Source organism: Rhineura floridana, chromosome 21, assembly GCF_030035675.1.
Source record: "Rhineura floridana isolate rRhiFlo1 chromosome 21, rRhiFlo1.hap2, whole genome shotgun sequence".
Lineage (NCBI taxonomy): Eukaryota > Metazoa > Chordata > Lepidosauria > Squamata > Rhineuridae > Rhineura > Rhineura floridana.
In genome coordinates this window covers 16,158,295-16,174,863 of record NC_084500.1, presented here as the reverse complement: position 1 = coordinate 16,174,863, position 16,569 = coordinate 16,158,295, and the positions used below count along the sequence as shown (strand labels likewise).

Below are 16,569 nucleotides of genomic sequence, written 5' to 3'. Positions count from 1 at the left end.
AATGAGAGAGCGAGCTGTTGCCTTCTTGCCCTGTTTGTGGGCTTCTCAGGCATCTGATAGGCCACTGTGGAAAACAGGAGGATGGACCTTCTCAACATTCCTAAGCTTTCATAAAATAATGGCTGGCCGCTCGATAAGCCTCCCACCCACTCCAAATTGGCTGCTTGCTTTGTTTTTATTTTTATTTATTTATTTATTTATTAAATTTATTAGTCGCCCATCTGGCTGGCTGTCCAGCCTCTCTGGGCGACGTACAAAATAAAAACATATACAAAATCTCAACAATAATAATAAGACCTAACCCACCCCATATTTATTTATGTGTATGTGTGCCATATTTGATGGTGGAGCGCTAGATTATCTATCATCATCATCATCATCATCATTTTTATTGTCATCACCATTATAATTTTTATTATCATCTTATGTATTTCACCCACGAGGGCCAACAGTGCTGAAACAGGATAAAAGCATATTTAAAACATTCAAAAACATTTAGAACATCTGAAAACATTTAAAAGCAATAGCCTACCCTCACAGTTACCAATTTCACAGTTGCCATGGCCAGGTATCTCTTGGCCATCAAATGCATGGGTAAACAGGAATGTGTTTAAATCCCCCCTGAAGCTCGATAATGAGAGAGACAAGTGCATCTTACCAGGGAGGGTATTCCAACAAGGGGGAGCCACCACTGAAAAAGCCCTGTCTTGGGTCAGCACTGACCGGATGTTCACTGGTGGCATTCATTCAGGACTTTGGGACAGAGGTCCAGAACCCCACTTGAAAGAATGAGTGACCCCCCCCCAAAAAAATGTTTTCTATATGACCATTAAGTCCAGAGTCTCAAATTGCTTACCTGCAGCACAGAGAGATCCAGGGCTGTCTTCCCCGTTTTGCCATGAAATTTACTGGATGCAGTTGTACAAGATATACCATCTTCCAGCTTAATTTACCAAAGTAAGTGGAAGGAAATGTTGACCTCTGTGTTGTTTTTGTGTTCCTCTGCTCCCTGTTTTCCCATCCAGGGTGCCGGCACAGCCATTGGGGAGCTGCCTCCATACTTCATGGCCAGGGCAGCCCGTCTCTCTGGAGCAGAACCTGACGATGAGGAGTATCAGGAGTTTGAGGAGATGCTGGAACACGCTGAGACTGCCCAGGTAGGAGACGGGGGGAGGCATTCGATTTGGTGTGCCTTTAAAGGCCAACTGACCTGATCAGCACTTCCCAAAGCTATACGCCAATTGAAACACAGCCATCCCTTGAAATTCGCACGTCTCTGAAATCCTTCGAAAATCACACGTCTCTGAATTTTTCAGGGCAAGTTCTCCAGCCCAGTAATGTGTACAAAAATGCATGGGCTAGGGTGAAGCATGCGTAAAAGTGCATGCATTCATGGAAATAACATTCAAAAATGCTCTGTGTTAGGGCCAATTGCTTTGCAAAACAGTGTCTGTTAGGCAAAATTGCATATGAGAAGGCATACATTAGGAGACGCTTGCATGAAAACGCAGATGGATTTTCATGAGGACTTGTTCATTTGTGTTTTTTTTAAATGGCAAAGGGGTGTGGGAATGTGGAGAGCTGAACTTAGCGTTGGAAAGATGGGAAAACCGAAATTGACTCATTCCTCTGCATAGGTAAGGGTGCCCAAGGGCAAGATGTCCTACTCATGGCCATGGCTAGCTAATGTCCATTGATTTGAAGGGATCTACTCTGAGTAGGGCATAGCTGGATGCAGCCCAATACCTCCCCTCCCAAGAGGGCAGTTTGGTAGAAATAGGCTTAATAATCTTGATGATGATGATGATCCAAAAGACAAGACAAAACAACAGAAACCCAGCAAGCTTTAAGCACTCTGCGTATGTTGACAAGAAGCATGGGGCATGTATCTAGGGCCCAGCCCTTTCCCAACCTTTGCATTCCCTAGATGTTGCTGGACTGCAGTTCCTGTCATTCCAGACCATTGGCCATGGTGGCTGGGGCTGATGAGAGTTGTAGTTCAACAGCATCTGGAGACTCAAAGGTTGGGGAAGGCTGCAAACTATGGCTAAGGTTAGAAAAGAAACTGTGGCACAGAGAGATAGGCCAGGGATGGGCAACCTGTGGCCTTCCCGGTCTTGTTGGACTCCAACTCCCAGCAGCCTCAGCTTTGCATGGCCAATAGTCAGGGGCGGTGAGAGACCATAGGTCCCCGCCCCCATCTCTGATCAAGAAGTTGCATTCCCCTACTGCATGCAAGCGATGGGAGAATGCCTTTATTTAAAAGAGGCATTACCTCCTGAGAGAGGAGGCCTGTCGCTTCTCAGATCGGGGCAGGGAAAGCAATGGCCCACTGGGTGTCTTTGGACTCCAGCCCCCAGCATCCTCAGCCCTGCGCAGCCAACGGGGAGGGGTGGTGGGGATTGGAGTCTGACAACCTCTGAAGGGCCGCAAGTTCCCCCTTCCCTGAGGCAGGAGAATGGAGAAAGAGGTGGTGGAGATTTAGAAGGAATGAGTTGAGATGTGGGAAGTGGGGGTGGGAGAGAGAGAAAGGTAGCTGAGTCTGCATTTCTGGGTTGCTTGTCCAGGATTATGATCACAAGATAACTTTTACAGCTGGAAGGAACCAGGCCAATGTATTATTTGTTGTGGCTTTGTTTTGCTGCCCAAGTCACTGCAAAATGTGTACATCTCACTCCTGCCTCCTGATTTTTAGAATGGTGTCTCCTACAGGGACTGCATTAAGAGGAGAGGATTAGGAGCAAGGCATCCTGTGGGCAGCAGGGAGCGGCTGGGGGGAGCCATGCTGGCTGCAAACCCCCTCTGAAGCCTTCAGGGTCCTTCGCTCTGAACCCTCCCCATCCTTGGGACCCCAGGACCGAAACTCAGCAGCAGAGCACAAGCTTTGCATGCAGAAGGTCCCTGGCGCATCCTGTTAAAAGGATTAGGTAGGTGGCGATGGAGAAAAGAGCCTTCTGTCCCTGATACCCAGGAAGAGCTGCTGCTAGTCAGTTTAGTCAGGGACTAAATGGACAACTAGTCCAATGAGTTATGAGGTCATTTCCTGTGTTTCTAACAGATAACACCTGCCTGTTTTTAACATTTCTCTCCCATTGTGGCTTTATAGCAGAGGTGGACAGCCTGTGGCTGTCCAGATGCTGCTAGACTCCTATCATCCCTGACCATTGCCCGCTACTGTCTAGGGTCGATGGGTGTTGGAGTCCAACAACATCTGGAGAGCCATAGGTTCCCAATCTCTACTTCAGAGTCTTAAGAGCTGCTTTACATACTGTAAAGCAGAACAGGATGCTTGAGTAGATGGACTGATCCAGTAACAAGGCTCTTCTTACATTCTTAAGTTCAGGGCAGCATTAATCTTCCTTCCTTTACCCCCCAAAAAACTGTACACGCAGCATCGCTGGACATCATGAGAACCTGCTGGACCAGGCCACAGCACAGGGCCATCTCGCCTGGCATCCTGTTCTCAGAGTGGGCAACCAAATGCTTCAATGGGAAGCTTGGAAGCAAGACCTGAACACAAGAGCACTCTGAGTTAGTCCTTTAATCTGCTCTGAGTAAGACTAACACTGGATACAACCCAAGACACTATATAATATATATTTATTTAAAAGGGTGACTCTTTCGCCACCTCTGGAGAACGGTGCACCTACCTGGCTGCCTCAGGAGACCCACAGGTGAAGAAGCTGCTGGTATCCACCTTGCACTTCGTGGGTCTGTTTGGCAGCCAGCCACATGTGTTAATAATCCATTTGCCGAGTATGTGTTTGCATATCTGCACCGGTTAAAAAAAGCTCAACGCTTTTGCCACCAGGCAGCATAGCGTAGCGTGAGAAGTCACCCTAGAGTGACCGATTTGCCGGTTGCGCACGCAGGCGTTCCAGTTTTTGTTCCTCTGCCGTTTGCCTCCCTGCTGTCCAATAAAATAAAATATATTTGGCAGTTGCCTTGTGTTACTATCAGTGCCCTACTGTTTTGTTTGCTCTCTCTCTCTCTCTCTCTCTCTCTCTCTCTCTCTCTTTTCCTTCAAAGAACTAAGAAACTTAGAAAGGGATTAAGGCAGCCTAAAGCCTCAGATAATTTAATCAAGGGCTGGTCTTAGGAATTATGGAGTGTCAGTTGTTACTCAGACCTGGAGTTAGTTAGTTTCTTTCTTTCTTTCTTTCTTTCTTTCTTTCTTTCTTTCTTTCTTTCTTTCTTTCTTTCTTTCTTTCTTTCTTTCTTTCTTTCTTTCTTTCTTTTTACTCCTCTGAACCTTTTGCTGGTTGTGGTTTGTCTGGCCATCACATGATTTCTCAGAAAATTCCCCCTCCCCTCCATTTCCAGTAAACTGTTTGAGCAGGGATGAGTCAGGGTGAAACCAGCTTCCCTGTAACCACAGGACTCGTTAAAGAATTTGTCAACGTGGACTCCAGAGGGCTGGGTTGGAGGGCGTGTGTGTGTGTGGGGGGGATGCATCTCTCTCTCTCTCTCTCTCTCTCTCTCTCTCTCTCTGCTTTATTTTATTTTTCATATTCAGCTTAAGTTTTTCACTCTTGGGGTTAATGTTGCGTCAAGAGTTCCCTGGGGACGACTTCCTGTCCAGGAGAGCGAGATGGGGCTGAATGTTTGCAACGAGTTAAAAAAAAAGAGAGAGAGAATGAACTCAGGAGTTAAAAGAGGCCATTGCGGAGAAATCTCTCTTAAGTGTTTCTTAGAGTGTTTGTGGAGACTTGCCCTCTTTTTTCCATCTTCCTGTGGGGAGTTCCTCTTCTCTTCTTAGCTTTTTTGTGGTGGAGAGTCCCAAGTGCGCCTGCCACACCCTTCCGCCTTCCCTTTTAAAGAACATGGAAGGGTGCTGTAGGTGAACGGTCATGAAGATTTTAACTATTGCCTCATCAGCAGGTGTAGTTTTGTAGGCTGAAGCTGGCGTTGCTGCTGGCGATGTTATCTGTGAATTTACTTTTCTTTTTTAAAAAAATGGTTCTCCGTTGCTTTTTGTTAGGCTTTTTACGGATATTAACAGTTGCTTGTGTACAACGATGTCATTGACATGAACAGTCCGCCGAAGCTGGAGAGATGAAATAACTTCTCTGTGGATCGTCTAAAATTAGAAACCAGGGACAACATTTCACGTTTGCAGGAAGGGTTAAAATAAGGCTAGCTGTCGTATATTCAAGATGGGAACAGCAAGCAGAAAAGACGGTGTTTTTCTCAAGGGAGTGTGTGCTGGTTGTAGCTCCTGAGGAATAATCATATTAATTTATTGAAAAGCATCTTCAAACCACATAATATTAAATTTATTTTGGGGGTATACAACCCCCCCATAAAAACAATGTCTGAAACTCCCACCCTAAATGCTCAATGACAAACAGGACACCCTGTCCATTTCAAGCTGCTGTTCTTATCAGTTTCCCACCAAACCTCATATACTGGAGTGGCTCATGTGTAACACTAAACCGTGGATTGGCTGTCCTTGAGGAATGTGTGGGTTCTGTGCAGCCCACATGGAAAGACAGGCTACTAGCCTCACAGTAGGCTAGTAAAAAAAATAAAAAGTTTAGGTTAGTAATTTTTGTGGGCTGACTTACAAGACTGTAATGGGCCGCATTGTTATATATGTTGATTTTTTTGGTCCTTCTAAGGATAAAGTACTCATTGGAAATTTAAAGAAATGACAAGTGAAAAGATAGACTTCTGAGACACAAAGGAAAGATGATGTGTGGGGTGCAGTGTAGTGTTTAGAGTGTCAGACTGGATCCAGTAGACCAGGGTTCAAATCCCTACTTGGCATGAAGGTCACTGGGTGTACCAGTCCCCATCTGTCAACCTAACCTACCCCATAGGGTTCTTGTGAGGATAAAATGGAGCAGGGGAGAACCAAATGAGGACCTTGGAGGAAAGGTGGGATATAAATAATAAATCATACTGGAAAATAAAGCCAGGTTGACACTTTCCTTTTCGAGTACCCTTTCTGATGTCCCTAGAATGCACCCTGTTCCTCTGAGACCAGGACAAAAGAGCTTCTTCAGGTGCACTCAAGGGCTTCTGCATATGTGAGATTTTTGCTTTTATTTCTGTTTTCTTTGAAGAGTTTGGCTCCTATTCTCTGCTGTCTTGCAAACCGCCTTGGAGATTGGAGGTTTACGGCGTGTCTGTGTGTCTGCGTGCTGTTTAACAAAACACATTCAAAGCCATGTTGGGCACACGGAACTAGTTACATGATTCTTTGGATCTTGGCTTGAGGAATTTTTTTCTTTCAATGCTGGGCATTTCTCTTGCTGTACGTAATTCCTCTCATAGCCAAGCTTCTGTTTCTTGGTTAGCATAAAAATCTGCTCCAATTGGCTTCTGAATTCTGTTTCTCTCTCTCTCTCTCTCTCTCTCTTCTGATTAGAAGGATCCTCTGGTTGCCAGACAGGGTGATGATGTTGCTGCGACTTCTTCATCACTGTCCAGCAAACAGGCACGCTTAAAATAGTTTATGAGCTGGTTTCATAAAAGAGGGAGCTGGCTTAGATACTGGGAGGCTACCATGTTTGAAACAGAGGAAATGTTGATTTTCTATGCCTCCTTCCCACCCCCACCCTTAAATGCATTGATTTGGACCCAACGCCAAAGGCCAGCCGTTGTCTGCCCCTTAGAGCTTTCCCATCAGTCCTTTCCCCACCACCCTCCTCCTCCTCCTCCTCCTCCTCCTCCTCCTCCTCCATCAGTTTCCTTCCTTTATTAATTGTTCTTTTGCATCTGGCCTGTGTTTCCTCAATGGGTGGCCACCGCAAGATCTGTCTGTGTGTTGTACATTCCAGGACCTTGAGGCATTCATTTTGCTAATATGGGTTGATGTGTCTTAACTCTTTTCAGGGCTTGGGCCCAACGCTCTTCATGAGATCAGTGGGCCCAGCTCTTGGTTCTTTTCCAACTTGAAGCCCCCTTGCCCTTTCAGAAGCAGGTGATCGTCTTGGCGTGGTCGTTTGCACCTCCTTTCTATGCATCAAGTATGAACAGCCAGGGCTCCTGAATAGGCATTTTTGGTGTCCGCTCCTTGTCTCCAAAGATCCTTCCCATTGGAGTTTTTTTAATTCTTTTTAAAAAAATGAAATATTAAAAAATCAAATTGGACAACACCACTGTTTATGGCAGTTGGGATTTACAGTAGGGCCCCGCTTACCGGCGCTTCGCATTCCGGCATTCCGCTAATGCGGCGGCAGGAAATTCCCCATTTTAAAGCCGTTTTTGCGATTTTGCGGCATTTTCGCACGATGCGCCCCATTATAATCAATGGGGTTCTGCTTTACTGTGATTTCCGCTTTACGGCGGGGGCCTGGTCCCTAACCCGCCATATAAGCGGGGCCCTACTGTACAGGTTAAAAACATGTGTATCTTCACAAAATCTCAGACTTCTGATGAGGGGGCTGGTCACGACTAATTCCCAGGTCCTTTGAATAAAGTTGAAGTGGGATCTCCCCTTAGCATTCCTAAAACTGCCTAATAAAAATATCCTTGGGAAAATTTCGAGATTCATAAAGCCGCCCCTCTAGAACAACTTAGTGTCCTCGCCTGTCTGTCTCCCAGTCGCCACACTGCTCAGACTCTTCACCTAGGGAACTCTTTGCTTTGTTTCAGATGAGCATACACTGGAATCTTGAGCACCAGCATCTCCCAGGAATGATGTAGAATCCTTTTTATTTAAGCAGATGCATAGGGGCAACGGGTGTATAAAGTTGCTTTAGCTAGGTAAGACTTTTAGTGTGCTGTTTGTTGGGGTTTCCCCCCCCCCCACATCATACAATCAGAATAGCAGAGTTGGAAGGGGCCTGTAAGGCCATCAAGTCCACCCCCCTGCGCAATGCAGGAATCCAAATCAAAGCATTCCTGACAGATGGCTGTCCAGCTGCCTACCTCTCTAGGTAATTGGTTCCATTGTCGGATGGCTCTAACGGTTAGGAAGTTGTTCCTGATGTCCAGTTGAAATCTGGCTTCCTGTAACTTGGGCCCATTATTCCGTGTCCTGCACTCTGGGACGATTGAGAAGAGATCCCGGCCCTCTTCTATGTGACAACCTTTCATGTACTTGAAGAGTGCTATCATATCTCCTTTTTCTCTCCTCTTTAGTTAATATGTCGCACTCTGCTCTGAACCCACCTTGAGCAACTTGTTCTGTGAATTGCCCATTTTGGAGAGTTGATGTAAAATACATTTTGAAACAATTATTTTAATAATGTACTCCCTATGTCACACTCAAGGGTAGGATGTGAGACCTATGGCCTCGGGAGGGGGGGTTGTGGGGCAAGAGGGGAACTTGGAAGACTTTGGGGAGCGGGAATTTCAGAACAGAGTACAAAGAACAGAAGGCAGAGGAGATACAAGGTCCTGCTTGCAGGCTTCCTGTGGCCGTCTGGTTGGCCACCGTGAGAACAGACGCTCTACTTAAGTTTTAAGAAAGGACAACAGGATTGACAGACAGATGCGTTTTAAAAGCGCCCAAACCCAATAATTTGGGAGCCCTGGATTTTAATGCACAGGGATGTGGATTTGTGCAGCCAGACTCTCACGCCGAATAGGGTTGCTGGTTCTTGGGAATTGATCGGACGTTTCAGGGTCTCCGAGGGGGACAGGCCCGAATCAAGGAGGGGGGTTCAAAGCGCTTGCCCTCTGCTCCACCAGCTATGCTCTAAGACTGGGGCTGGGGCGGGGCCGTAGCTCAATGAGCACCTTGTTTGTGTGCAGAAGGTTCCAGGTTCAAATAACCAATGGCATCTCCATGGCGCCCTGGAGGGCGGCTGCCAGTCAGTGTAGACAATGCCAAGCGAGATGAACCAGTGCGCTGGCTTGGCAAAAGACAGCTTCCTATGCTGCTGGACTCCAGCTCCCATCAGCCTCAGCCAGCATGGCCAGTGGTCAGGGATGATGGGAATTGTAGTCCAACTAGTTGGGTGACGTGAGGTTTGAACTGTGGGCTTTTGTGGACCACCCCTCGAGTCTCTTTGCCACTACCCTAAACTATCTGCCCCTTTTTTCTCTTTAAACCCAGAATCCCACTCACCCATTCACCCTTTTTTTTCTTTTAGAGATGCCATTTTTGGAGGTGTGAGGCTGTGACCTTTTGGGGGGGGGATGAGTCACATTACGGCTCTAGCAGCTGCTTCCCCGTTCCCCTCTTTCCCAAGCTAAACCAGCAACGGCTGAGTTAACAGGCGAGACGGGTTGTCGGCAGAAGTGCTGACTAATGAGTGTGTAAGCCTCCCCTCTCCCTTTCCAAGACTTCTTTAGCTATCTGCGAAAGAACAGCGTGTGCCCTGTTCAGTTAACTCTCACACACCTGTTGACCCGTCTTGAATGAGGGAAAGGAAAGATAAAACTGGCGGGGCGGTGTTAGGTTACCTTTGTTAGGCTGGTTTTGAAAAGAGTGGCACGAAAATCCTTGCAACTTTTAATTTCCATGTTCATTTCCCTCTCCCTCCCACCCACACACACACTTAAGACCTTGAGCACATGGATAGCTCTCCAGCCTCAGGCCTTGTGCAGACTTTTCTTTCCACACTCTCGAGCAAAATCAGAAGCTGGCCAGCTTAGGGAAATGTGTGAATGATCAAGAGATCTTGCCCATGGTGAGGTTTAAACAGTGGAGACGCCGATGTCAGTGGGGCAGTGGAATCCGCTCCGGGTTCTGATTCCGAACTTTCATGGAATGCACCTTGGACAGCTCCTTGAAAGTTGAGACTAAAACCCGGAGCGGATTCCACTGCCCCACTGACATCAGGGCCACCAGTCTCCACTGGGTTTAAATCCTTCTTTAAAGAGGAATCCCTCTATCAGGATCAGGAGGGGACCCCACATTCACTCAACCACAGAAATCTCCTGAGTTTGGTTGTTTACCTTTTTGAGTCTGTGGGAAAGGGCGGACTTCCCCAAAGCAGCTTGCAACAAAGGGGTGGTTGGATGGTCGCCTATCACATTTCCCAAAACAGGTGGAGTGCGAGTCGTCTCTCTCACATTGAGTGCATGCAAGTCCTTGGGGGTAGCTTACAGTAGCTCTTTTAATGCACACCCAAGTTTTTCAAGTGGGGAGGGTCACAGGGCCAGAACAAGGGGGTGCTGGCAAATGTGCCAACAGATGGGGTCCCCCATCCCACACCATCCCACACCATCCCACACCATCCCACCCCATTAAAGAGGCTGGGCCAGGAAAACACTTTCCTCCTTTGCCCCCGCACTCCCTTTCATTGTGTCTCGCTTTGTGTGATTCATCGTTTCATCAGTTAGACTCTTTTGACTCCTCTCGCATGCCAGGCCTCTTGGCTGCAGGCAGAGTTTGGCAGCAAAGGGAGATTGATTGCTGGCCCCACCTTATTTAGAGGGGATGGGGAGAAGCTCCGCTTTGACCCATGGCCATCGCTGCTGTAACTGTTGCCACTGGAATCTACGGCCAAACTATCTAGCTCAGTATTGTCTGCACTGACTGGCAGCAGCTCTCCAGGGGGTTTCAGGCAGGGGTCTCTCCCAGCTCTAACTCGGAGGGGATTGAACCTGGGACCTTCTGCTTGCGAGACCGATGCTCCACCCCTGAGCTCCGGCCCCTTCCCCATCAGCTGTCTTTCTCCTGTCTTGCTCCGTCTCTGTGCATAGTTGAAATCATCTTCCTTTGTTACATTTTTGCGATTGTTGTTTTGGAACCTGTCCTACACCCCCATTGGGGGGGGCAATGGTAGAGAGGGAAATCCCATCTGGAAACTTTAGACAGGCTTTTATTGTACCGCTTTAACAGCATGTTGGAAGTGGACATTTCCACCGAGTACCCGTTGATGACGATCTTCATTGTCGGAGGTTCCCAAACTGTGGTCCGTGGACCACCAGCGGTCCGTAAGCTTCATTCAGGTGGTTCACGGCACGTCTGTGGATTTGTGGTTGACGTTGGGAGGCGGTGCATCCACTGTATCAAATACTCGCAGTGATTTCTTAATCGTATTTTTAATTTTTAAGACTCGCATTGTATTTAACGTATTACCATTTGGCTCATTACAATTGCTACCACAGGCAGAAAAATCTTTTAAGTGTTCCGCCAGGACCCTCAGCAATTTTCAAATGGTCTGTGTAATCTACGGGCCAGTTGATACAATCAGGAGTGTGGAGGCTGTCGAATGCCCTGTGCCTTTCCCCTGCGCCAAAAACAAGTATGGGAAGACTTTTGCCTCTCCAGTCGTTGCTGAACTACAACTCCCATCCACCCCAGCAAGCCAGGGATGATGGGAGTTGTAGTTCAGCAACATCTGGAGGGCCAAGCGTTCCTTACACCTAAAGCAAAGGGAATGGGAGTGCAGTCCTATATGGTCTTGGGAGTAAGCCTCACTAAAAGTAGCGGAGCTTGATTCTGAGTAGGCATATATGGGAAAGCACCGCGACACAGCGCATGCGCACATGAAATGACCATAACCCTGTTAATAGTATACCATGAGTAGAGACAAGGCTTCACGTGACCTTTTACGCATTTCTCCCCTTGGGGAGAAAGTAGATGAGGAGAATTTGTCACACACACCCTCACATAACACTAGAACTCGGGGCCATCCAATAAAGGTGAACGTTGGGCAGAAAGTACTTCTGCACATAGGACATTATTCATCTATGGGCTTTGTGACGTCTTTCCCTGGTTCTCCCTGTCAGGTTCCCACCTGCTTGTGGCTACTGCCTTTCACTAGGCACCACCAGCGATACCACCAGTCCGGACCATCCTTTATATGGTTTCTCACTTCGCTCTAGCACAGATCTCACTAGATCCCCCTGCTAGGCAGCACCACCAGTCACGTCCTATAACCAATACTCCCAGAGACTTTGCCTGAGTCTCTCTCTAGCTGGTTACTTTTGTGACTGCGTGCTTATGCTGTTCCCAACCCCCTTGTATCTTTATAGATAACGCATACAACTCTGGATACTTGAATTGTTATTATTCCTCCCTTCACCCCTGCTGTACCATTAGATACTGTTTCTGTTCAGCCTTGGTAATTACCTTGCCCTCCCTTCTGGTATGTATATCCCCCAGCCAAGGATCAGGCCTTTGGTAAACCAAATAAGTATTTATTAAATATCAGAAATAACAAGATTAGTTTTAGAATGTTTCACAAGCGTATGGTTTCATCTATTCCTGTTTTGTACTTGACTTATTATTAATCAGAACTCCAACTCCCTCTTTCTCCACACTCCCAACATCCACCCAGATTCAACTGTCCTTCTTCCATTTATACTCCCAGCCATTCAAACGCTCAGCCAATCATCCAGCATTCTACTGCTCATGTACTCCCCCCCCTCTTTCACTCCACTTACCATATGTCTTCTATATAAACAGCACTTACCATATTTACCCTACAAGCAGGAACATCACAGGCTTCCACATGATTTTGGATAGCTTTAACAGAGCATGAGGCTATCGGTGGCTGCTAGCCATGATCCCTATTCCCTCCCCCACTGTCAGAGGCAGTATGTCTTTGAATATCAGTTGCTGCGGATCACAAGTCAGGGGCGTCCTCTTACTCTCAGGTCCTGCTTGCGGGCTTCCCATCGGGTCATCTGTTCAGCCACTGTGAGAACAGGCTGCTGGACTAGATGGGCCTTTGGCCTAATCCACCAGGGATCTTTTGATGTTCATAGAGTCACAGAATTGGAAGGGGTCTATAAGGTCATCAAGTCCAACCCCCTGCTCAGTGAAGGAATCCAAATTAAAGCATCCCCAACAGGAGGCTATCCAGCTGCCTCCTGAATGCCTCCAGTGTTGGAGGCAGATTCTAGAGCCAAGCGATTCAGGTATTTGCAGGTAAAGCCAGGAGTTGCTTTTCTGCTGGGTCAATCTTGGAGCATCCTATTATCATCATCATCCTGCAGAGTTTTTTTTTTTTTTTAATGAAGCGACATGTTCTGTTTCTGTACTTGGGCTGGGTATGTTAAATATGTGGATGAACCATTTGCCAGCTGTTGCCTTAGCTTTCCAATCTATGCCCACATGAATGGGCTTGCCTTGAATGACAGGCGTATATGACACCCGGCGCAGGTGATAGCTCTGGGGTGCATTGATAGACAGGAAGTTGACAATAAATCTTCTAAGAGTTGCAGCTCTAAAAAAGTTGGGTGTTGTGCAGAGCACATGCTTTGCATGTTATATAAAGCCTTGGATTCAATCCCTGGCACGTCTGCCATGGAGCACCTGCCCTAAAGCAGAGGCATCTGAGGCCTGTTCTAGGGTGTATAGTTGGTTCAGGTGAGCAGAGGTGCTGGCTTGGCATTTTGTGCTCTGCTGTCACCTCGTGTGAGCTGCGTATGTCCCCATAGCACACTCCCCCAGGCTTCCCTGCGGATTGCAAGGAAAGCTTCAATTGCAATAAGGCAAAGGTCTCTCTTCGGCAAAACCGGGGCCGGAGCTCTTGTTTTGTATGCAGACAGCCTCTGGTTCAGTCATCTCCAGTTAAAAGAATCAGATAGGAGGTGATTGCGAGGTGGGAGATCCTTCATCTGATAACCTGAACATTAGCGAGCTAGATGGGACCCATGATTTGACTCTGAACAAAATAACTTCCTTATGTTCCTTTTATTATTTTTTTGGAGGGTGGGGCATATTTATAATTTCCCCTTCCTCCTAAGCAGCTCAGTGTGTGATGTACAGCAAACATCTGAACACCATAGCAAAAGCAGCATTGTTGGATGTTTTCTTGAGGAATCTCCTGATAAGGTTCTGAGGATCACCAAGATTCTTTGGAGCCCCGATTGAAAACCACCAAGTCAGGGCTTTGCTGGGTGGATGAGTTAGTTTAGATACTGCTTAGAGATGCAAATAATTATGCGGTGCATCAATGCCTTAAAATAAATAAAATAAAATACTGTGTTTAGCAAGTTATACACTTCTTCCTATTTGTTTGAAGCAATTTACAATTAAAAAACCAAAACCTTTAAATACTAAATAGAGGAAAGGAGCACATCATCATTTCAAAAAGGCTGGAGTCAGAATGCCACAACCGGAAGGAGAGCCATCAGCATGGCTCTAGGAACTTCTGCTCCAGTGCTAGCAGAGGTCGTCATGCAGTATAACTCCATGGTATATTGGGGGTTGCATTTTGGTGATGAGAATCAATGAATAAGACACATATAGGGTGTAGCATATAAATTCCAATGGGCTGTAAAAAAAGGTAAGAAAGTCTTGAGAGAGAGATAGCTTGTGGGAATGGAAGAGCCTCTCTGGGTTTGGGGTCATTTCCCTCGTGTGACGCTCTTCCGCTAAGTTGAAAAGAGACCCTGCGGTGAGCGAGTTGTTTTCTCGGAGCAGGATGGCCCCCGTTGAATCTTATCCAGGTAAAAGTAAGCTAGGAAACTGAGATACCCAAATGGGAGCTCCTTCCCCAGCAAACCGACTTTCACCGATTCTCCCATCCAACTTTGGCACTTTTTTGCTCATGCTGCGGACTGATCTTTAACCTCAACCTCTTACATCAGGCTGGGGAATGTTGGCGGCCCTCCAGATATTGGTGGACTCCCATCGCCATCAATGGCCGTTGACCATACTGATGGGAGTGGACATCCCTGTGTCTCCTTTTAATTTCTTGCTGTGTGTCCGTCTGCCTCTCTCTTTTCCTTAACCTGTCCCCCATTTTTCATTATTTCCCCCTTTTCTTACTCTTTTTTCTAAAAAACAAGCAACAAACTCCCTATGTGAAAGAAGAAAGAGACAGAAAATGGTGCTTGTGTGATGTGCTTTAGGTTGGCCATGACCCAGGTTTTTTGTTTTGTTGTCCTGACCCACTAGTTGTAGACCTGTGCATCAAGAGGGCTCTCAGGGGGCTCCTTCAATAACTAAATGCATTCCCTTCTCTTTAGGGGAAGAGCCATAGGTCAGTGGTAGAGCATCTGATTTGAATGCAGAAAGTCCTAGGTTCAATCCCCAGCATCATTAGATAGGGCTGGGAGAGATCCCCCCCTGTCTGAAACCCTGGGGAGCTGCTGCCAATCAGCATAGACAATACTAGCTAGATGGACCAACAGGACTGAGTGAATAGAAGGCAGTTTGGTACCTTCCTACCAAGAGCTCCTTACTCTTCTCCAAAGAGAATGCTTTCAGAAACTACATTTTGTGAAAGTAGAATTAATGTGGTTATCTCACCACCACCTTTTCAAAAATATATACAGTAGGGCCCCGCTTATATGGCGGGTTAGGGACCAGGCCCCCGCCATAAAGTGGAAATCGCCATAAAGCGGAACCCATTGACTTTAATGGGTCGCGTCACGCAAAAATGATGCGAAAATGCCGCAAAACGGCAAAATCGGCTTTAAAATGGGGAATTTCCCCTGATTGAAAGCTGCCGCATCAGCGGAACGCCGGGAAAGCGGGGCCCTACTGTATTTAAAAGTTATTTTCTATTTTAGTTCTGATCCCATTCCATCGAAGGCTTGGTGTGGGAAGCCGCTAGACTACCGCTAGGGAAAAAAAAGAAGGAAGAGAAAAGCTTTCATTCTTTGTAAATGTGAGCGTGTGAATTTCAACCTCCTTTTTATTTTTTGAAGATGCCTATTCCCAGCACAACTCTTGTGATCCGATGATTAATCCAATGAAGTAATAACTAATCATTTAACTATTCCTGGCTGGTGTAGCCTTAGTGGCAGGAAACCCTTTTCTAAGCCTTGGAACAGTCATCCTTTTGCTAGGAATGGTGTTGAGTCAAATAAAATAAAATAAAAATAAAGCAATTAATGTAGTTACAATAGAGAAAATGAATCGCAGTAATCAGGAAGAAAGGAGAAGAAAGGCTAAATTCTTTAATATGGGGGAAATAATGTTTTGCCTGTAAGTAACTCTCAAATCTCATATATATATTTCTTTCTGTTAAAATAACCCGGGTTACTAAAGTTGTGGCATTATTTAAGTCAAAAGTGTTGTGTTTTTTGGATGATGTTTTTAAAAACTATTTCCCAAAGTGAATCTTGTTTTAACCTCTTTGCATTTTTTAAAAAAAGGGATAAAGTTGTGAAACTGACAGTTTGCAGCAGCTGAGAAATGAAACTGCTGAAGGTCTTTTTGATTAGTGCAGATGGGTTTTGTCTTACATTTTAACCCAAGTAAATTCTCATTCAGAAAATCAAAGCTAGTTTCATTAAAAAAAAAAAAAGATGGGGGGGGAAAGAAAGGAGCCCAACACCGTGAATCCAAAAACAGAGATCCAAATAATTTCAAAAGATCTTTACTTCTGTAATTCTCTTTATTCACTTTGTGCTTTCTACTCTTGTAATGATTAGAATCTCTTGACTTTTTCGACCTTAGCATATCAGTACTCGTTCCTGTATTTCACTATTCTTTTGTGATTTTTTTTTAAAGTTCACGAACAAAAAATACAGGATGAAATAAAGAGATTCTCTTAAGAGTATTTGATGAATAACTGTTATATGTTAAGAGCAATCATTTGCTTTATCAGATACTCTTAAGGGAATTTTTTTTTCATCCTGCATTTTTCGCTTATGAATATATATACACTTTTGCCTAGAATTTACCAAAGGCAATGTACTGCTCCTACAATATACAAAGCCTTTAAAGAAGTAATACTAATGAAACAAAAACAGTCAGAA

The 16,569-nt window shown here is 45.9% G+C and overlaps 1 protein-coding gene across 4 annotated transcripts in view; it reads left to right on the top strand.

Moving 5' to 3' along the window:
• The window catches only part of VMP1 (vacuole membrane protein 1), a 132,011-nt gene that overhangs the window by 63,741 nt on the left and 51,701 nt on the right, over window positions 1-16,569 (top strand). For all 4 annotated transcript variants that reach the window (XM_061605404.1, XM_061605405.1, XM_061605407.1 and 1 more), the window contains exon 7: window positions 1,026-1,157. In XM_061605404.1, coding sequence (XP_061461388.1) covers window positions 1,026-1,157 — 132 coding nt within the window. The remainder of the gene's footprint in view (window positions 1-1,025; window positions 1,158-16,569) is intronic.